Source organism: Lepidochelys olivacea (assembly GCF_965140295.1).
Source record: "Lepidochelys olivacea isolate rLepOli2 genome assembly, chromosome: 3".
In the NCBI taxonomy this organism is placed as follows: domain Eukaryota; kingdom Metazoa; phylum Chordata; order Testudines; family Cheloniidae; genus Lepidochelys; species Lepidochelys olivacea.
The window spans coordinates 179,560,483-179,575,113 of record NC_140413.1 but is presented as its reverse complement, the minus strand read 5'-3'; the positions used below and the strand labels follow the sequence as shown (position 1 = coordinate 179,575,113).

Sequence of the window (14,631 nt, the reverse complement as noted above, 5' to 3'; positions counted from 1 at the left end):
TTTAGAAATGCCTATTTTCTATAACAATCTTCTTGGAGCAGCAGGAAAATGCAGATTGTCCAGTTAATCAGGTTTGAACTAATGGACCAAGTGCATCTTTACCAGGGATGGATTGTGCCCACAGAATTAGAAAGGAGAATAAGGGAATAGGAGAGTCACAGCTGTTTGGAAAACACATCTGTAGATATAGATGATATAGAAATAGATGAATTCAGTGGCCTATGGAACCTATGGGAAATTATTCCGTAACCGGGTTTTGTCCTTAAGGTTCACTAATTTTATTTTTCCATTCTGAATTGCTTCCTTTCAAAAAGTACATTTGAAACTTCAGGGGAAAGAAAAGGAGTACTTGTGGAAAGAGTCATTTTAGTGGATCAGATGGAATGCTGTAAGTTGCCCTACACATTTCATATCAGACATCTGTGATTTTGCAGTTAAGACTGGTCTAATTTGATGCTGTGTAAAAGATATGGAGCCTGATTCTGGTCACAGTTATGCTTGTTTTACACACGTGTAATTCCATTGACTTCAGTGGAGTTATTCCTGATTTATGCCAGTGTACAGGCCTGATCAAAAGCATGTGGAAGTCAGTGGGAGTCTTTCTGTAAACTTAAAGCCTGATCCAGAGCCTACCTAAGTGAGATCAGAATCCGTCCCCTAATGCTACTGCAGAAATGTTCCTACCATGTAGTGTGAGGCCTAATCAGGCTTTTTTCACTCTTTTTCTGCGTCTGTTTATTGACGTGGGCAGAAACAGCTTTAAGTTTCTCAGGCTGAAAACGATCTATTTTCAGAGTTTTCTACTAGAAAACTGTCATCCGCAAAAGGTAAAATGCCATAAATGAGGGAGCATAATTTTTTTAAAGGCCTTCCCAGAACAGCTTGTTTCATATTCTTTCATCTGTTGGCATCTTAAAATAACAGAACTGATTCCTTCCCACCTTTTGTAAAGGTCCCATAGCTCACAAAAGTTCCAGTAACGGTATCTTATATAACCACTAGCTATCTCTGTGTAAAATAAGGGGATTGTTGCAATCCCCTTTGGTGGAAATCTCCAGGGGTTGGTGTGGGGAAATTAACCACACTTTTTATTCTAGGATATTTGGCTGGAAAGCAAGCACATCTCATTCAGAGAACAGTAAAGTTCAATTTGTGTTTCTATGAGATGGATTTTTTTTGTCAGCTGCAACGTGTAAAATGCTGATGGAATGAACCTGGACTCAGTAAAACCATTCATATATCCTTTAAAATATATATAGCAATAGGTTTTGTAACATGAACTCAAGGCAGGGTAATAAGAGTGCTTTGCTGTGGTTGCTGTGCCATTGTATTCCATTTTCATTTGTCAGTAGGTGGCACCAGATAGCTAGGCCAAATCCAGAGACCCTGTCTGGAGTTGCTTCTGATTCCCTATTAGATTGCTCAAGGAGTTTTTGTTTGCTGTACTGGCCATTGGCTGTAGGTGTTAAGTACTTCATTAATGACCACTATGCTGTTTGGGACCCTTTATTGTGTGATAATGATTTAGCAATAATGACAGTCAAACTCTACTTTGTCATATTTCTCTGTAGAGCTAAATCATCATATAAACATCCAGATGCCTAATGTTGCTTTTGTTATGGCATGATAAGCTTTAAAAAATGTAAGATATGTAACTACTGTATGTCATAGTCAGGTCTTGGGTGTTAAAATATTGGGCCTGATCCTGCTGTCCTTACTAAAGCCTACTGAAGTTAATATGCAATGCCTGAGAAAGGACTGCAGGCCTCAGTCCAAAATCAGTTTGCTATGTAATTCTGTATTGTTGTAATGACCTGTCTTGTATTATAGAATTTGTGGAGGGGAGGGGAATCATATATATCAATTAAATTTGATTTTTTAAAAATGTGTTGACATTTTCTATTCCTGTGTAGTACATATTGGATTTCCCCATGCCCTGACCCTCTTTTTCATATTTTTAGGAGTATAATTTCTATCAGTGTCGTTCCTTTATGAAAGGAAATGGTGCACTGGATTTTATATTTACTTTTCATCTTTTACATAGTTATTTAAAGATTTACAGCAAATATTTTTTTGGGCCCAGTTCCTTAGAAATATTCAGTCCACATATGCACAGTTTGTTTGTAATTGATATACTTTTCTCTAGCAAAGTACAGTACTTTTCTGATCAAAAGCAGATGTTACACCCGCATCTCTGCGGAGGTGCAAGGCAGCACATCCACAGAGGGGCATAAATGAGAAGTAAGAACCTGTTTATATCCCTGCAGAGTCTCCCTGGGCCTTAGGTTTGGGTGTGCAGGGGTAAACCATTCTTGCACGCTCAGGACTCTAGCCCATGCAGGTGGGCAGGGGAGCGAATAGAGCCTGGGCTCGATCCACCCAACACTCTGGCCACTGGCAAAAGGTGGGTAATAAATATGCTGTTGGTATAGGACCAGTAGAAAATGGGGATCCCCCCACCCTTGTGCCTCTGGAGGGCTGATTCCTTCCTTACACTGTTCCTGTGATGGCATCAGTGAGCTTTTGTGTTAAAAGTATACTGCAATCCTTAGTCGTGCTTGTAAAATGCTTTAAGATCCGTGGATGGAAGACAGCATAGATGTGCTAGATACCATCCTGCTGATTGCAGGAAAACAGCCTACTGTATTATTTATAGTACCTAATGCTGGTATGCTACCATTTTGTTGCTGAAATAAGTACAAGGAAATGGTGGTTAGTATTGTATGTCACTGGACAAGATTCCAGGTAAATTCTCTGTGATAGTTATTTGATCAGACTTTACATATGCAGAAAGAAACGTTTCTTCATCTTCATATTAAATGTTCCTGCTTGTCAAAACACTCATCTAATGAGTTTACATGAGTTTGGTTTTTAATTTTTGACATGTAGTCTGCACCTTTTTGGAAATGTGTCTAGGTCTTTTTTTGCACATTAGGTTTTTTGTACCTAACACATCTGGAGTTCATGTTTTACAGTCATGTTTCACAGGTGTAAAATGCAAACAAATTCCCTTTGAAAATAAAAACTATGAAAATGTCTTATTGTGCCATTTAGCATGTTCCATTCCCTTGGTTGAGAGTCATGATGACCTTATTTATTTTTTACTGGGAGTAAATATTATTCAGTGGATTTCAGTAAGGATGGTAGGCTGTTAAGACTTCTGAATTATATTGGAGCTGTTTCTTCAGTTTACCAAGTGGAACCCAAAGAGTTTGAAGCTGAAAGTCCTGAGTTTGAATCTTATTGCGACTTTTTAATGTATGTGTATAGTTTTAAGCGATCACATTATTTTTTCCTTTCTACAGAGCTGTTTAAGGAGAAGCTGATGCCAAGGATAGGTTAAGAAGGTTCAAGATGACAACAACAGTAGCGACAGACTATGACAATATTGAAATCCAACAGCAATACAGTGATGTGAATAACCGCTGGGATGTTGATGACTGGGACAATGAAAATAGTTCTGCACGACTGTTTGAGCGATCCCGTATTAAGGCTCTAGCTGGTAAGCATTCAAGTGATGAGAACTCAGTGCAAGTAGGTAACAAAAAAAGATTTCCATTCAGTAGAAATCTGATGTGATACAAGTGAATTATTGCTTGATGTGACACTCCAATGTGTTTAAAATATTCCTCCTTGAGTTTTGCATGTATTTGCCCCTGTTAAAAACATTACATTGTCTGCCTGAAAGTACCGGTGCCCAAGACTCAAAGCACTAATATAACTGAGTAGAAGACCTTATTTATTTCATATGTAGTGTCTTGGGAGGAGACTACTACCAGTGTAGGGCCTTTGTGACGTGCCCTTAGCAGTGGCTCCCACTTGGACTACAGTCCTTCCTTACCATGTATGAACCAGGTTCAGTGCTTAATTTTGTAATGAAAGAGGTGCCGGGGCTCAAGCAATTTTTTTACATTCATAACTGATGCAGCAAACCCGGATGTGGCGGTTCTATGAACTGCCAAGCTTGGAGGTGCTGGGGCTCAGCCCTGGGACAAATTAAGCACTGACCAGGCCCATTTCAGAACAGTTTCCTCTCCAAATCAGCCCATAAAGGTTGCCATGGAAGCAATACCCCTCTCCAGCCTCCTGCTAGCCTGAGAAGTAGGAGATTGAGATTCAGACTGAATAACTGACATACTGAGGGCCAAATTCTCTGCTCATTTTACACCCATTTAAGCTGCTTGATTTCAGTGGTGTTGCATGGAAGTAGTTGTAGACAGGTTTTGGCCCTTTATTTACCAGCTTAGACTTCAAAGTGGTAGATGATAGAATCATAGAAGATTAGGATTGGAAGAGACCTCAGGAGGTCATCTAGTCCAACCCCCTGCTCAAAGCAGGACCAACCTCAACTAAATCATCCCAGCCAGGGCGTTATCACCCCGGGCCTTAAAAACCTCTAAGGATGGAGATTCCACCACCTTCCTAGGTAACCCATTCCAGTGCTTCACCACCCTCCTAGTGAAATAGTTATTCCTAATATCCAGCCTAGACCTCCCACACTGCAACTTGAGACCATTGCTCCTTGTTTTATCATCTGCCACCATTGAGAACAGCCTAGCTCCATCCTGTTTGGAACCCCCCTTCAGGTAATTGAAGGCTGCTATCAAATTCCCCCTCATTCTTCTCTTCTGCAGGCTAAATAAGCCCAGTTCCCTCAACCTTACCTCGTAAATCATGTGCCCCAGCCCCCTAATCATTTTTGTTGCCCTCCGCTGGACTCTCTCCAATTTTTCCACATCCTTTCTGTAGTGGGGGGCCCAAAACTGGACACAATACTCCAGATGTGGCCTCACCACCTCATCATGTGGCCGAATAGAGGGGAATAATCACTTCCCTCGATCTGCTGGCAATGCTCCTACTAATGCAGCCCAATATGTCGTTAGCCTTCTTGGCAACAAGGGCACACTGTTTACTCATATCCAGTTTCTCGTTCACTGTAATCCCAAGATCTTTTCTGCAGAACTGCCGCTTAGCCAGTCGGTCCCCAGCCTGTAGCAGTGCATAGGATTCTTCTGTCCTAAGCATAGGTGCTGACTCTGTGGGTGCTCTGGGGCTGGAGCGCCCACGGGGAAAAATTAGTGCGTGCTCTGCACCCACCGGCAGCCATGCTCCCCGCCCCACCTCACTTCCTTCTCTGCCTCCACCTCCTCCCTTGAGCACGATGCATCCCAGCTCCTCCGCCTACCTCCAAGCGCTTGCCACTGCCAAACAGCTGTAGCAAGCTCCAGGAGGGAGGGGGGAAGAGTGGGAACGTGGCACGCTCAGGGGAGGACGCGGGGTCAGGGCGGGGATTTAGGGAAAGAGTCAAATGGGGCGGGGGGGCGGAGTTGGGGCGGGGACTTTGGGGAAGGGGTTAGAATGAGGGGGTGGAGTTGGGGTGGGTCACCCACTGACACCATTAGAAGTCGGTGCCTATGGTCCTAAGTGCAGGACTTGCACTTGTTCTTGTTGAGCCTCATCAGATTTCTTTTGGCCAATCCTCCAATTTGCCTAAATTGCCCTTTATCCCTACCCTCTAGTGTATCTACCTCTCCCTTCAGCTTAGTGTCATCTGCGAACTTGCTGAGAGTCCCATTATCCATCCCATCATCCAGATTATTAATAAAGATGTTGAACATAACCGGCCCCAGGACCGACCCCTGGGGCACTCCACTTGATACCGGCTGCCATCTAGATATCGAGCCATTGATCACTATCCCTTGAGCCCAACGATCTAGTCAGCTTTCTATTCACCTTGATACCAAACCTGGCTTTATATTATGTACTTTTGGTCACTGATGATAAAAGAAAATAATATTTTGATGATTTCCCCATTTCCTCAATCTTGATGGCCTAATTGGGATAAATTTAGTATTCTACTAAATTTGAAGAGCTCATATACTGTACTGTCCTTGGAATAAGCTAGAGAAGTTGGTCTGCTATAAATCTGAATCTGTATGGCAGGCTGTGAGTAGCTTCTCTTCTGGTCCATTCTGGCCTATTTTCTACCTTATCATGTCCACACAAAGAGTGTAAAGGAAGAGGCTCCTTAATGCACCTTAACAATATCAACTGCCTCATTCATTGCCCACTGTAGTCGATGGACGTGCCCAAATACCTTGCTCTGGTTTAACTTTCCTTTTCCAGAGCCTGAAAGTGAAAATTCTCAGGCAGTCTGAGTCAGTTCCCCTAAATGATTTGAATTCTTTGAAAAGGAGGGACTTAACCAGTGTGATTATTTGGCTAGATTATTCTGTCTGCTGAATGTTATAAGTATACTTTAAAATGTAACATTTCTAATCATTGTCTTGGAAATACATATAGATGCTTAATATTTTTAAACAGTTTTTCACACATAGCATTGTTGAAACAGAAGGTTTGTACCCGTTCTTCACAGAATACTTTAATGGGTGTATAAACTTGTCCTGCAACTCAAAATAAGTTCCTATTTCCATGTACAGAAGACACACATTATATTTTTGGGAAATATGGACTTATTGCTTAAAAAACAAGACAACAGAAGGCCAAATTCTTTTGTCAGTTACACCAGTATTAAACAAGAGTAACTCCAGTGAAATAGTGGAGTTATTCCAGATTTACATGGGAGTAACTGATAACAGTGTTAATCAGTTTGTTTATCCAAATGCACACAGTCAGAATCCAGAGTGCAGTAGTACCTGTCTTATTCTCACATTAACTTTCTTATTGTCTTTCTGAATAAACTGTTATGAAATGTCACTCTTAGCCACTTTGATTTACATTTTTTACAAGGTAGGTGGTCTCTGGTGGATCATGCACATGCCCTTCTCGGCTAGAATATAACTTCTGATTAAATTTAAAGCAGTGTTTTGACTAGTCTGCTATGGAAGCAAGTCTAGAAATCAAAACTACTTCAGTTACATACATCAGATGGAAACCTTCACATTTTTTAAAATTTTGGCTCCATATTCAAATTATTTTGATTCATGGTCCCATAATGTATAACACAGCCAGCAACATTAATTTCTAGATCCTAAAGGAATCTGAAGGACAGTATAACTTTCACAGTTTCACAATCTCTTCTGTGAGCAAGGTTTAAAATGCTCAAGCTGTCCTTAAATGGAGAAATGCTATATTTTGAGGCTTTTGCTATCAATAGTAAGTTTTGACAAAGATATACAATTATTTAAATTAATAAAGTTTCTAAAATTCATGCAGTTTCCTTTCTAACTACATTCTGATCATCATGCAAGTTGTATTTGACTTTATTTTTTTTTGTTTAAAGGCATGTGATTATTGCATATTAAAGTTTGCACATTAACCAAGTATATTTGAGTAGCAAAGATATTATGTCATGCCCTCTTAGCTCTGAGGCACTGTACTGCAAAGACATTTTTATGCACTCTGTAAATGATTTCTTGAATCCCATGGTAGCATGTCCACATTCCTGACCTCTGAACAAAATGCCTCAGTAGTGTGGGACATACTGTGAGCAGGAAAAAATGGCTCAAAATGTGCTGAGGTTCCTGGTCATTGGAATTTTGATTAGAAGAACAATTACAAATACAACAATTGCTAATGTCTGAAAATATTTTATTTATAAAATTTATTTTAGCAAGGTATAGATACTATCTGCTTTTATTCATTAGGAGCAAACTCTGGGACGAATCCTGAAAGGTGCTGAGCACCTTCAGTCCACCTATTGACGTTAGTGGGAGTTGAGGGCTCATATCACCTTGATGTTTCTAAGGATCATACAGTATCAGGCTTAGAGCTGGGTGACAGGAATATGAAATGGTCCATGCAGCTAAATAAAGGCCAGCTCTTGCAGCTCTTACTCTTGTGATTAGCCTGTTGACTTCAGAGGAACTACTTATGAAAGGGATGAGGCACTGGGTCTTAATCCTAAACTTTGTTACTTTCAGAAGACCTGTATTTTTTATTGACACTCTCAGATTACATCTGCCCAGTGTGAATTTGAAGTTATAGGGTAAATGTCTGCCCTGAAATGGTGAGATTTTTTTTTACTAATTTTTTTTTTTAAATTAGGGCCTGATTCTTGATCTAAGCGACAGTGACTCAAATAGCAGTGACTCCAGTGTGAGATCAGAATCAGGCCCTGTGACCTTTAAAGTTTGATATTACATAAGAAACAAATGGCATTTTACTACTACCAAGATACAATATTCTGCGTTTTACTTTTATCCAGTAGATTTGATGGTATTTTTCTTACAAATATTACTAGCAGGAATTAGGCACCTGATATAGCTCCCATTGAAGTCAGTTGTTTCAGTGAGTTCCATGGCAGCTAGATCACACCCTATCTGAGTAATAAATAATAAGCATGAAACAATCACTTAAAGGAGATATAAGTAGGTACTTAAATAATTCAGATAATCTAAAAGAGACACCAGTTTCAAAGCAGAGCAGATTTGATATGCAGCTATATTTAAACATACTCACTTCTCTAGTAGGGGAATTGATTAGGGTTTTATGGGCATTACTCACCATTATTAGAATTTTTATACACTTTTGCCTCTTTGACTTTGCATTTTATTGTTGGCATTGTGAGCACCTTGTGACACAGATGCTATGGCTACACTAGAGAGTTTACAGCAGTACAGCTACACTGATGCTGTCTGTGTAGCCGCCTTAAGCCGATGGGAGAGAGCTCTTCTGTTGAGTTAATCTACCCTTAATGAATGGCAGCAGCTGTGTTGGTGGGAGAAGCTCTCCCGCCAACATAGCACTGTCCACAGCAGCACTTAAGTCAACGTAAGTTATGTTGGTCAGGTGATTGGCTAATTCACAGCCCTGAGCAACATAACTTATGTCAACTTAAGCTGTAGTGTAATCATAGCCAGAGACTTGGCTTGTTCCTTCCACTGGTGCAGCACTGCTTGAAATACTGGCATCACAGAGCTTTATTTCAGATCAAAGGTTCTAGTTATAGTCTGAACCAATACTGCAGGCACCACTTCAAATACATTTTCTGCTTCTCTGCCTGATGGATGACCTTTCTTCCAGTCTCACCAGGCAGACATGCAGTTTCAAATTTTTAACAGGGGGTGAGGGTAGTTAACCATTAGAGTAGACAAATAAGGAATGTGAGGTCTTTAAACCATCACTCGAGGTCTTTAAACGAAGACTAGTTCTTTTTCTGAAAGATATGCACTAGTTCAGTCATAAGTTATTGGACTAGATGCAGGAATTGCTGGGTAAAATACTATGGCTCTGTTGTGCAGCTGGTCAGACTAGATAATCATTGTGGTTCCTTCTGGGCTTGCAATCCATGCATCTATAAAATTATTAGTATTGACACTACCATCTCAGAAATATTTAACTCCTTTTCATCTCTAGTCTCTGTTGGCAGATGTGTTTTTGCATCATTGACAATGTACGTATTTACTTATTTGGCTGAGCCAGTCATCACCGTCATTGCAGGATGTGATAGAGAGAAGGGAAGGACCTCAGCTGCTCCCATAACAGCTCATCTTTATGACTAAGCATACAGTAATGTGAACCGTTATTGTTGTTGCCAACAAGACCCCACACTCTTGAAAGAAAATACTTATACATAATTTTACTTCTTTTGATGCAGCAGAATTCACTGTTACCAACAGACAACACTTTGGCCAGAAATTAATCCTCCATCAGACTAGGACTGTGTATCCTCACTGTTCTCTTATTAATCTGGGTAGTATATGGGATGGTTTTGTTGACCTGTTCCTCTTCCATTAAGCCTAAAGCTTGAACTGCTAATTATCCACCCAATCTTAGCTATCTCCAGTGATGCGTATATGGAGGGGATGGTGGGGAGAATTCTAGGCCTTTGTTATGATAGAAGTTAAAGATAAGTAAAATATATTCAAATCATCCATTCTCTCCCCACATCAGTTCAGAACCTTTAAATGAACTCTACAAGGTTCAGAGGTGTTCCTAGAAAACAAGAGCAGAGGTATTCTAGGACCCGATCAAATGCCCGTTGAAGTCAGTGCAAGTGTTTCCACTGATTTCATTGGGCTTTGGTACACAGCTTCACCAGAGAAAGAGTTCTTCTGTTCCCTTTTGTGTTTTTTAATCAAATCATCTATCTCCGAAAATATTTTACCCACCTGCTAGCTCCTCACCCTCTGCTAGCAAATTGAATTTAGATGAACACTGGCTCTTTCTGGATGTTCCGGATCAAAGAAGTTCACCAGATTATAGAGCAGGGTCCTTTTTCAATATGGCCATCTCCTGATGGCAACTATTTCTTTCCTGAAGTGATACGTGAATGATAGGTTTCAGCGTGGTAGCCGTGTTAGTCTGTATCAGCAAAAACAACGAGGAATCCTTCTGGCACCTTAGAGACTAACGAATTTATTTCGGCATAAGCTTTTGTGGGCTAGAACCCACTTCATCAGATGCATGGAGTAGAAAACACAGTAGTAGATATAAATTAACAGCACATGAAAAGATGGGAGTTGCCTTACCAAGTGGGAGGTCAGTCTAATAAGATAATTCAGTTAACAGTAGGCTACCAAGGGAGGAAAAATTATTTTTGTAGTGGTAATGAGAATGGCCCATTTCAGACAGTTGACAAAAAGGTGTGAGTAACAGGAGGGGGAAATTCGTGTGGGGAAAATTAGGTTTTGTAATGACCCAACCATTCCCAGACTTTATTCAGGCCTAATTTGATGGTGTCCAGTTTGCAAATTAATTCCAGTTCTGCAGTTTCACGTTGGAGTCTGTTTTTGAACTTTTTTTGTTGAAGAATTGCCACTTTTAGGTCTATTATTGAGTGACCGGAGAGACTGAAGTGTTCTCCTACTGGTTTTTGAATGTTGTAATTCCTGATGTCAGATTTATCTTTGAAAACTCATGGCGATCGGGGGAAGTCCCGGACGACTGGAAAAAGGCTAATGTAGTGCCCATCTTTAAAAAAGGGAAGAAGGAGGATCCTGGGAATTACAGCCTCACCTCAGTCCCTGGAAAAATCATGGAGCAGGTCCTCAAGGAATCAATTCTGAAGCACTTAGATGAGAGGAAAGTGATCAGGAACAGTCAGCATGGATTCACCAAGGGCAAGTCATGCCTGACTAATCTAATTGCCTTCTATGACAAGATGACTGGTTCTGTGGATGAAGGGAAAGCAGTGGACATGTTGTTCCTTGACTTTAGCAAAGCTTTTGACACTGTCTCCCACAGTATTCTTGCCAGCAAGTTAAAGAAGTATGGGCTGGATGAATGGACTATAAGGTGGATAGAAAGCTGGCTAGATTGTCAGGCTCAATGGGTAGTGATCAATGGCTCCATGTCTAGTTGGCAGCCGGTATCAAGTGGAGTGCCCCAAGGGTCGGTCCTGGGGCCGGTTTTGTTCAATATCTTCATAAATGATCTGGAGGATGGTGTGGATCAGCAAGTTTGCAGATGACGCTAAACTGGGAGGAGAGGTAGATATGCTGGAGGGTAGGGATAGGATCCAGAGGGACCTAGACAAATTGGAGGATTGGGCCAAAAGAAATCTGATGAGGTTCAACAAGGACAAGTGCAGAGTCCTGCACTTAGGACGGAAGAATCCAATGTACCGCTACAGACTAGGGACCGAATAGCTCGGCAGCAGTTCTGCAGAAAAGGACCTAGGGGTTACAGTGGACGAGAAGCTGGATATGAGTCAACAGTATGCCCTTGTTGCCAAGAAGACCAATGGCATTTTGGGCTGTATAAGTAGGGGCATTGCCAGCAGATCGAGGGACGTAATCGTTCCCCTCTATTTGACACTGGTGAGGCCTCATCTGGAGTACTGTGTCCAGTTTTGGGCCCCACACTACAAGAAGAATGTGGAAGAATTGGAAAGAGTCCAGCGGAGGGCAGCAAAAATGATTAGGGGACTGGAACTCATGAGTTATGAGGAGTGGATGAGGGAACTGGGGGTGTTTAGTCTACGGAAGAGAAGAATGAGGGGGATTTGATAGCTGCTTTCAACTACCTGAAAGGGGGTTCCAAAGAGGATGGCTCTAGACTGTTCTCAGTGGTAGCAGATGACAGAACAAGGAGTAATGGTCTCAAGTTGCAGTGTGGGAGATTTAGGTTGGATATTAGGAAAAACTTTTTCACTAGGAGAGTGGTGAAACACTGGACTGCATTACCTAGGGAGGTGGTGGAATCTCCTTCCTTAGAAGTTTTTAAGGTCAGACTTGACAAAGCCCTGGCTGGGATGATTGGCCCTGTTTTGAGCAGGGGGTTGGACTAGATGACCTCCTGAGGTCCCTTCCAACCCTGATATTCTATGATTCTATGATTTGTGTCCATTTATTCTTTTGCATAGAGACTGTCTGGTTTGGCCAATGTACATGGCAGAGGGGCATTGCTGGCACATACTAATTTCCCCCTACTCTTACTCACACCTTCTTGTCAACTGTTTGAAATGGGCTACTCTCATTACCACTACAAAAGTGATTTTTCCTCCCTTGGTAGCCTACTCTTAATTGAATTGTCTCATTAGACTGACCTCCCACTTGGTAAGGCAACTCCCATCTTTTCATGTGCTGTGTATTTATACTTGCTACTGTATTTTCCATTCCATGCATCTGACGAAGTGGGTTCTAGTCCACGAAAGCTTATGCCAAAATAAGGACTCCTCATTTTTACATGAATGACAGGAGCCCTAGATAACTACAGCTAAAGATCACCCAGGAACATTTAGCTTTTTCAAGACATCTCCGTTTCTTCGAAGTGACAGGATAATTAGAAGATATATTTGACTAAGATTTGTACCTTGACACCTTCGTACACAAGGCATGCACTAGTAGGCTGTCATTGCCAGTCAAATGTTTATTAACTTTAGTTCTTCTGATCCTTATGATAGCATGTTGGCACCTTGATCCCTCTTTGGATGGACAAAATTGTATTCGCTCTAGCAGAACTGACTAGTCTTCCAAGTGGTATAGCGCTAGATTCCAACAAAATTAACATAGGGTCTTGTAACCAATGATATTTCCCATTATTAAATCTTAGGAAAGAAATTGTTTTCCAAACATGCTTATAGCGCTATGATTTAAGGACTGTAGGCTTTTTAGAAATGCATTAGATTAAACTTTGGAAGAGATTTCTTGCTTCAAAATTTCAGATGAAATTAAACATCAGATTAGTGAGAATCTATAGTCTCTCAACGTACCCTACATATAGAAGTGTCAGTCAGGTAAAAACTTAAAAATCACAAGCACCATATACCAGCCTTTCAGGATAGGGCCGATAACACAAAGATCCTTGAAAAGGGTAGTTTTATTTAGTTTTCCATAAATGGACAATGTCTTTAATTTCCCTTTTAGAGAAATGGAGCGCTTTGCTCAGTTTTGCTGTTAAGAATGGCTTTTCTTCTAAAATGATTAAACAGCTCTGGTTGTTACAACCATTTGAATACAGATACAGTGAGATTCATCATTAAGTCTGTGGAATTTTCTCCTGTCAATATACTGCTCTTTGTAAAATGCATATCTCCATGTTCCTGTTATCCTACCCTATCACAAAACAGTCTGATGTGCATCACAAATCCAGCATTAGTCTTACAAAACAGACCGTGATTCTTTGTGCACCCCTGTAAGTAATGGTAGTAAAGCATGGCACTGCTGCAGGCATTAGAGACTGCACAACCCATGCTTCTGTAGTCAGTGTGTATAATCCTACTGGTTCAAATGCCATCTGCCGCCTAGCACATTCTTGGGAAGCAATGTTAGAAAAAGTATGCCACCTCCAAAATATTCCATTTCTCAACTAGATGTTAATAAAGAATTAGCCCAAATTTCGCCTAACTCCACATTTTAAATGTTAATCTTTGTCCCTCAGGTTTACCTGAGAAAGTAGGAGTTAGGATACTGAGGCCACAAAGCATTCATGTCTAGGGAGTGTTAACAGCCTCATCTGACCTTAAATGTCATGGTTGTGCGTGGGGACAGAAGTGGTCTTTTAGATAGACAAGACCTAAGCCATGCATAGCTCATCGTTTATTGTCAACAGCTTGAGTTGCTTCCATAAGCAAATTGTAGGAAATAAAGTCTTTAAAGAATTTATCCTGTTCATGTATTTTTGTTGTTGTTGTTAAGAAGGGTAATAGGTGGGTTTTTCGGCTGAGGACAGAAAAATTCATACAGGAGATATGCTGGGCAGCTACAAAGTGAGTCTGTCCTATGTGGGTAGATACACTGTAGCCCTTGGCCATAATACTTCAGCCTGAATTTGGACTACCCCCATTTGTTCTCTAGGCCCCCAGAGAACCTCTGCATTGTGGTAGACATTTATTTTATTTTATTTTTTTACCCAAGAGTATTTAGTCATTTGGATAAAACACAAATAAACAGCTCCAGATCAAAAAAGGGAAAGGCTGAAATTGTCTTAAGTTACTGTTTATATTACTTTTTAGGCATACATTTGTTTGCCTTTGCTATCTGTCTAACATATCCCTATTACCAAAGTTTTTGCTTCTTCAGTTTATGAAGTATCCAGTAAAAATATACAAGTCAAAATAAAGCATTGAGTCCAAAATCAGTAACAAAGGAATATAAAGCAATGATGTAAATTTTGCACCCTTATCAAAGCTAAAAAGGCTCATTCGTACATTTAAAAGATACTACTGAGAATAATCTTTTCCAGAATCTCTTTCATGAACCTCTGTCAGGTAAGATGTCTGGGACC

At 40.6% G+C, this 14,631-nt stretch overlaps 1 protein-coding gene across 2 annotated transcripts in view; it reads left to right on the top strand.

Annotated features, from left to right (window-relative positions):
• Positions 1 to 14,631, top strand: part of SPTBN1 (spectrin beta, non-erythrocytic 1) — a 214,181-nt gene that overhangs the window by 60,155 nt on the left and 139,395 nt on the right. For both annotated transcript variants that reach the window (XM_084622256.1, XM_084622257.1), the window contains exon 2: positions 3,306 to 3,502. In XM_084622256.1, coding sequence (XP_084478382.1) covers positions 3,355 to 3,502 — 148 coding nt within the window. In that variant the 5' untranslated portion in view covers positions 3,306 to 3,354. The remainder of the gene's footprint in view (positions 1 to 3,305; positions 3,503 to 14,631) is intronic.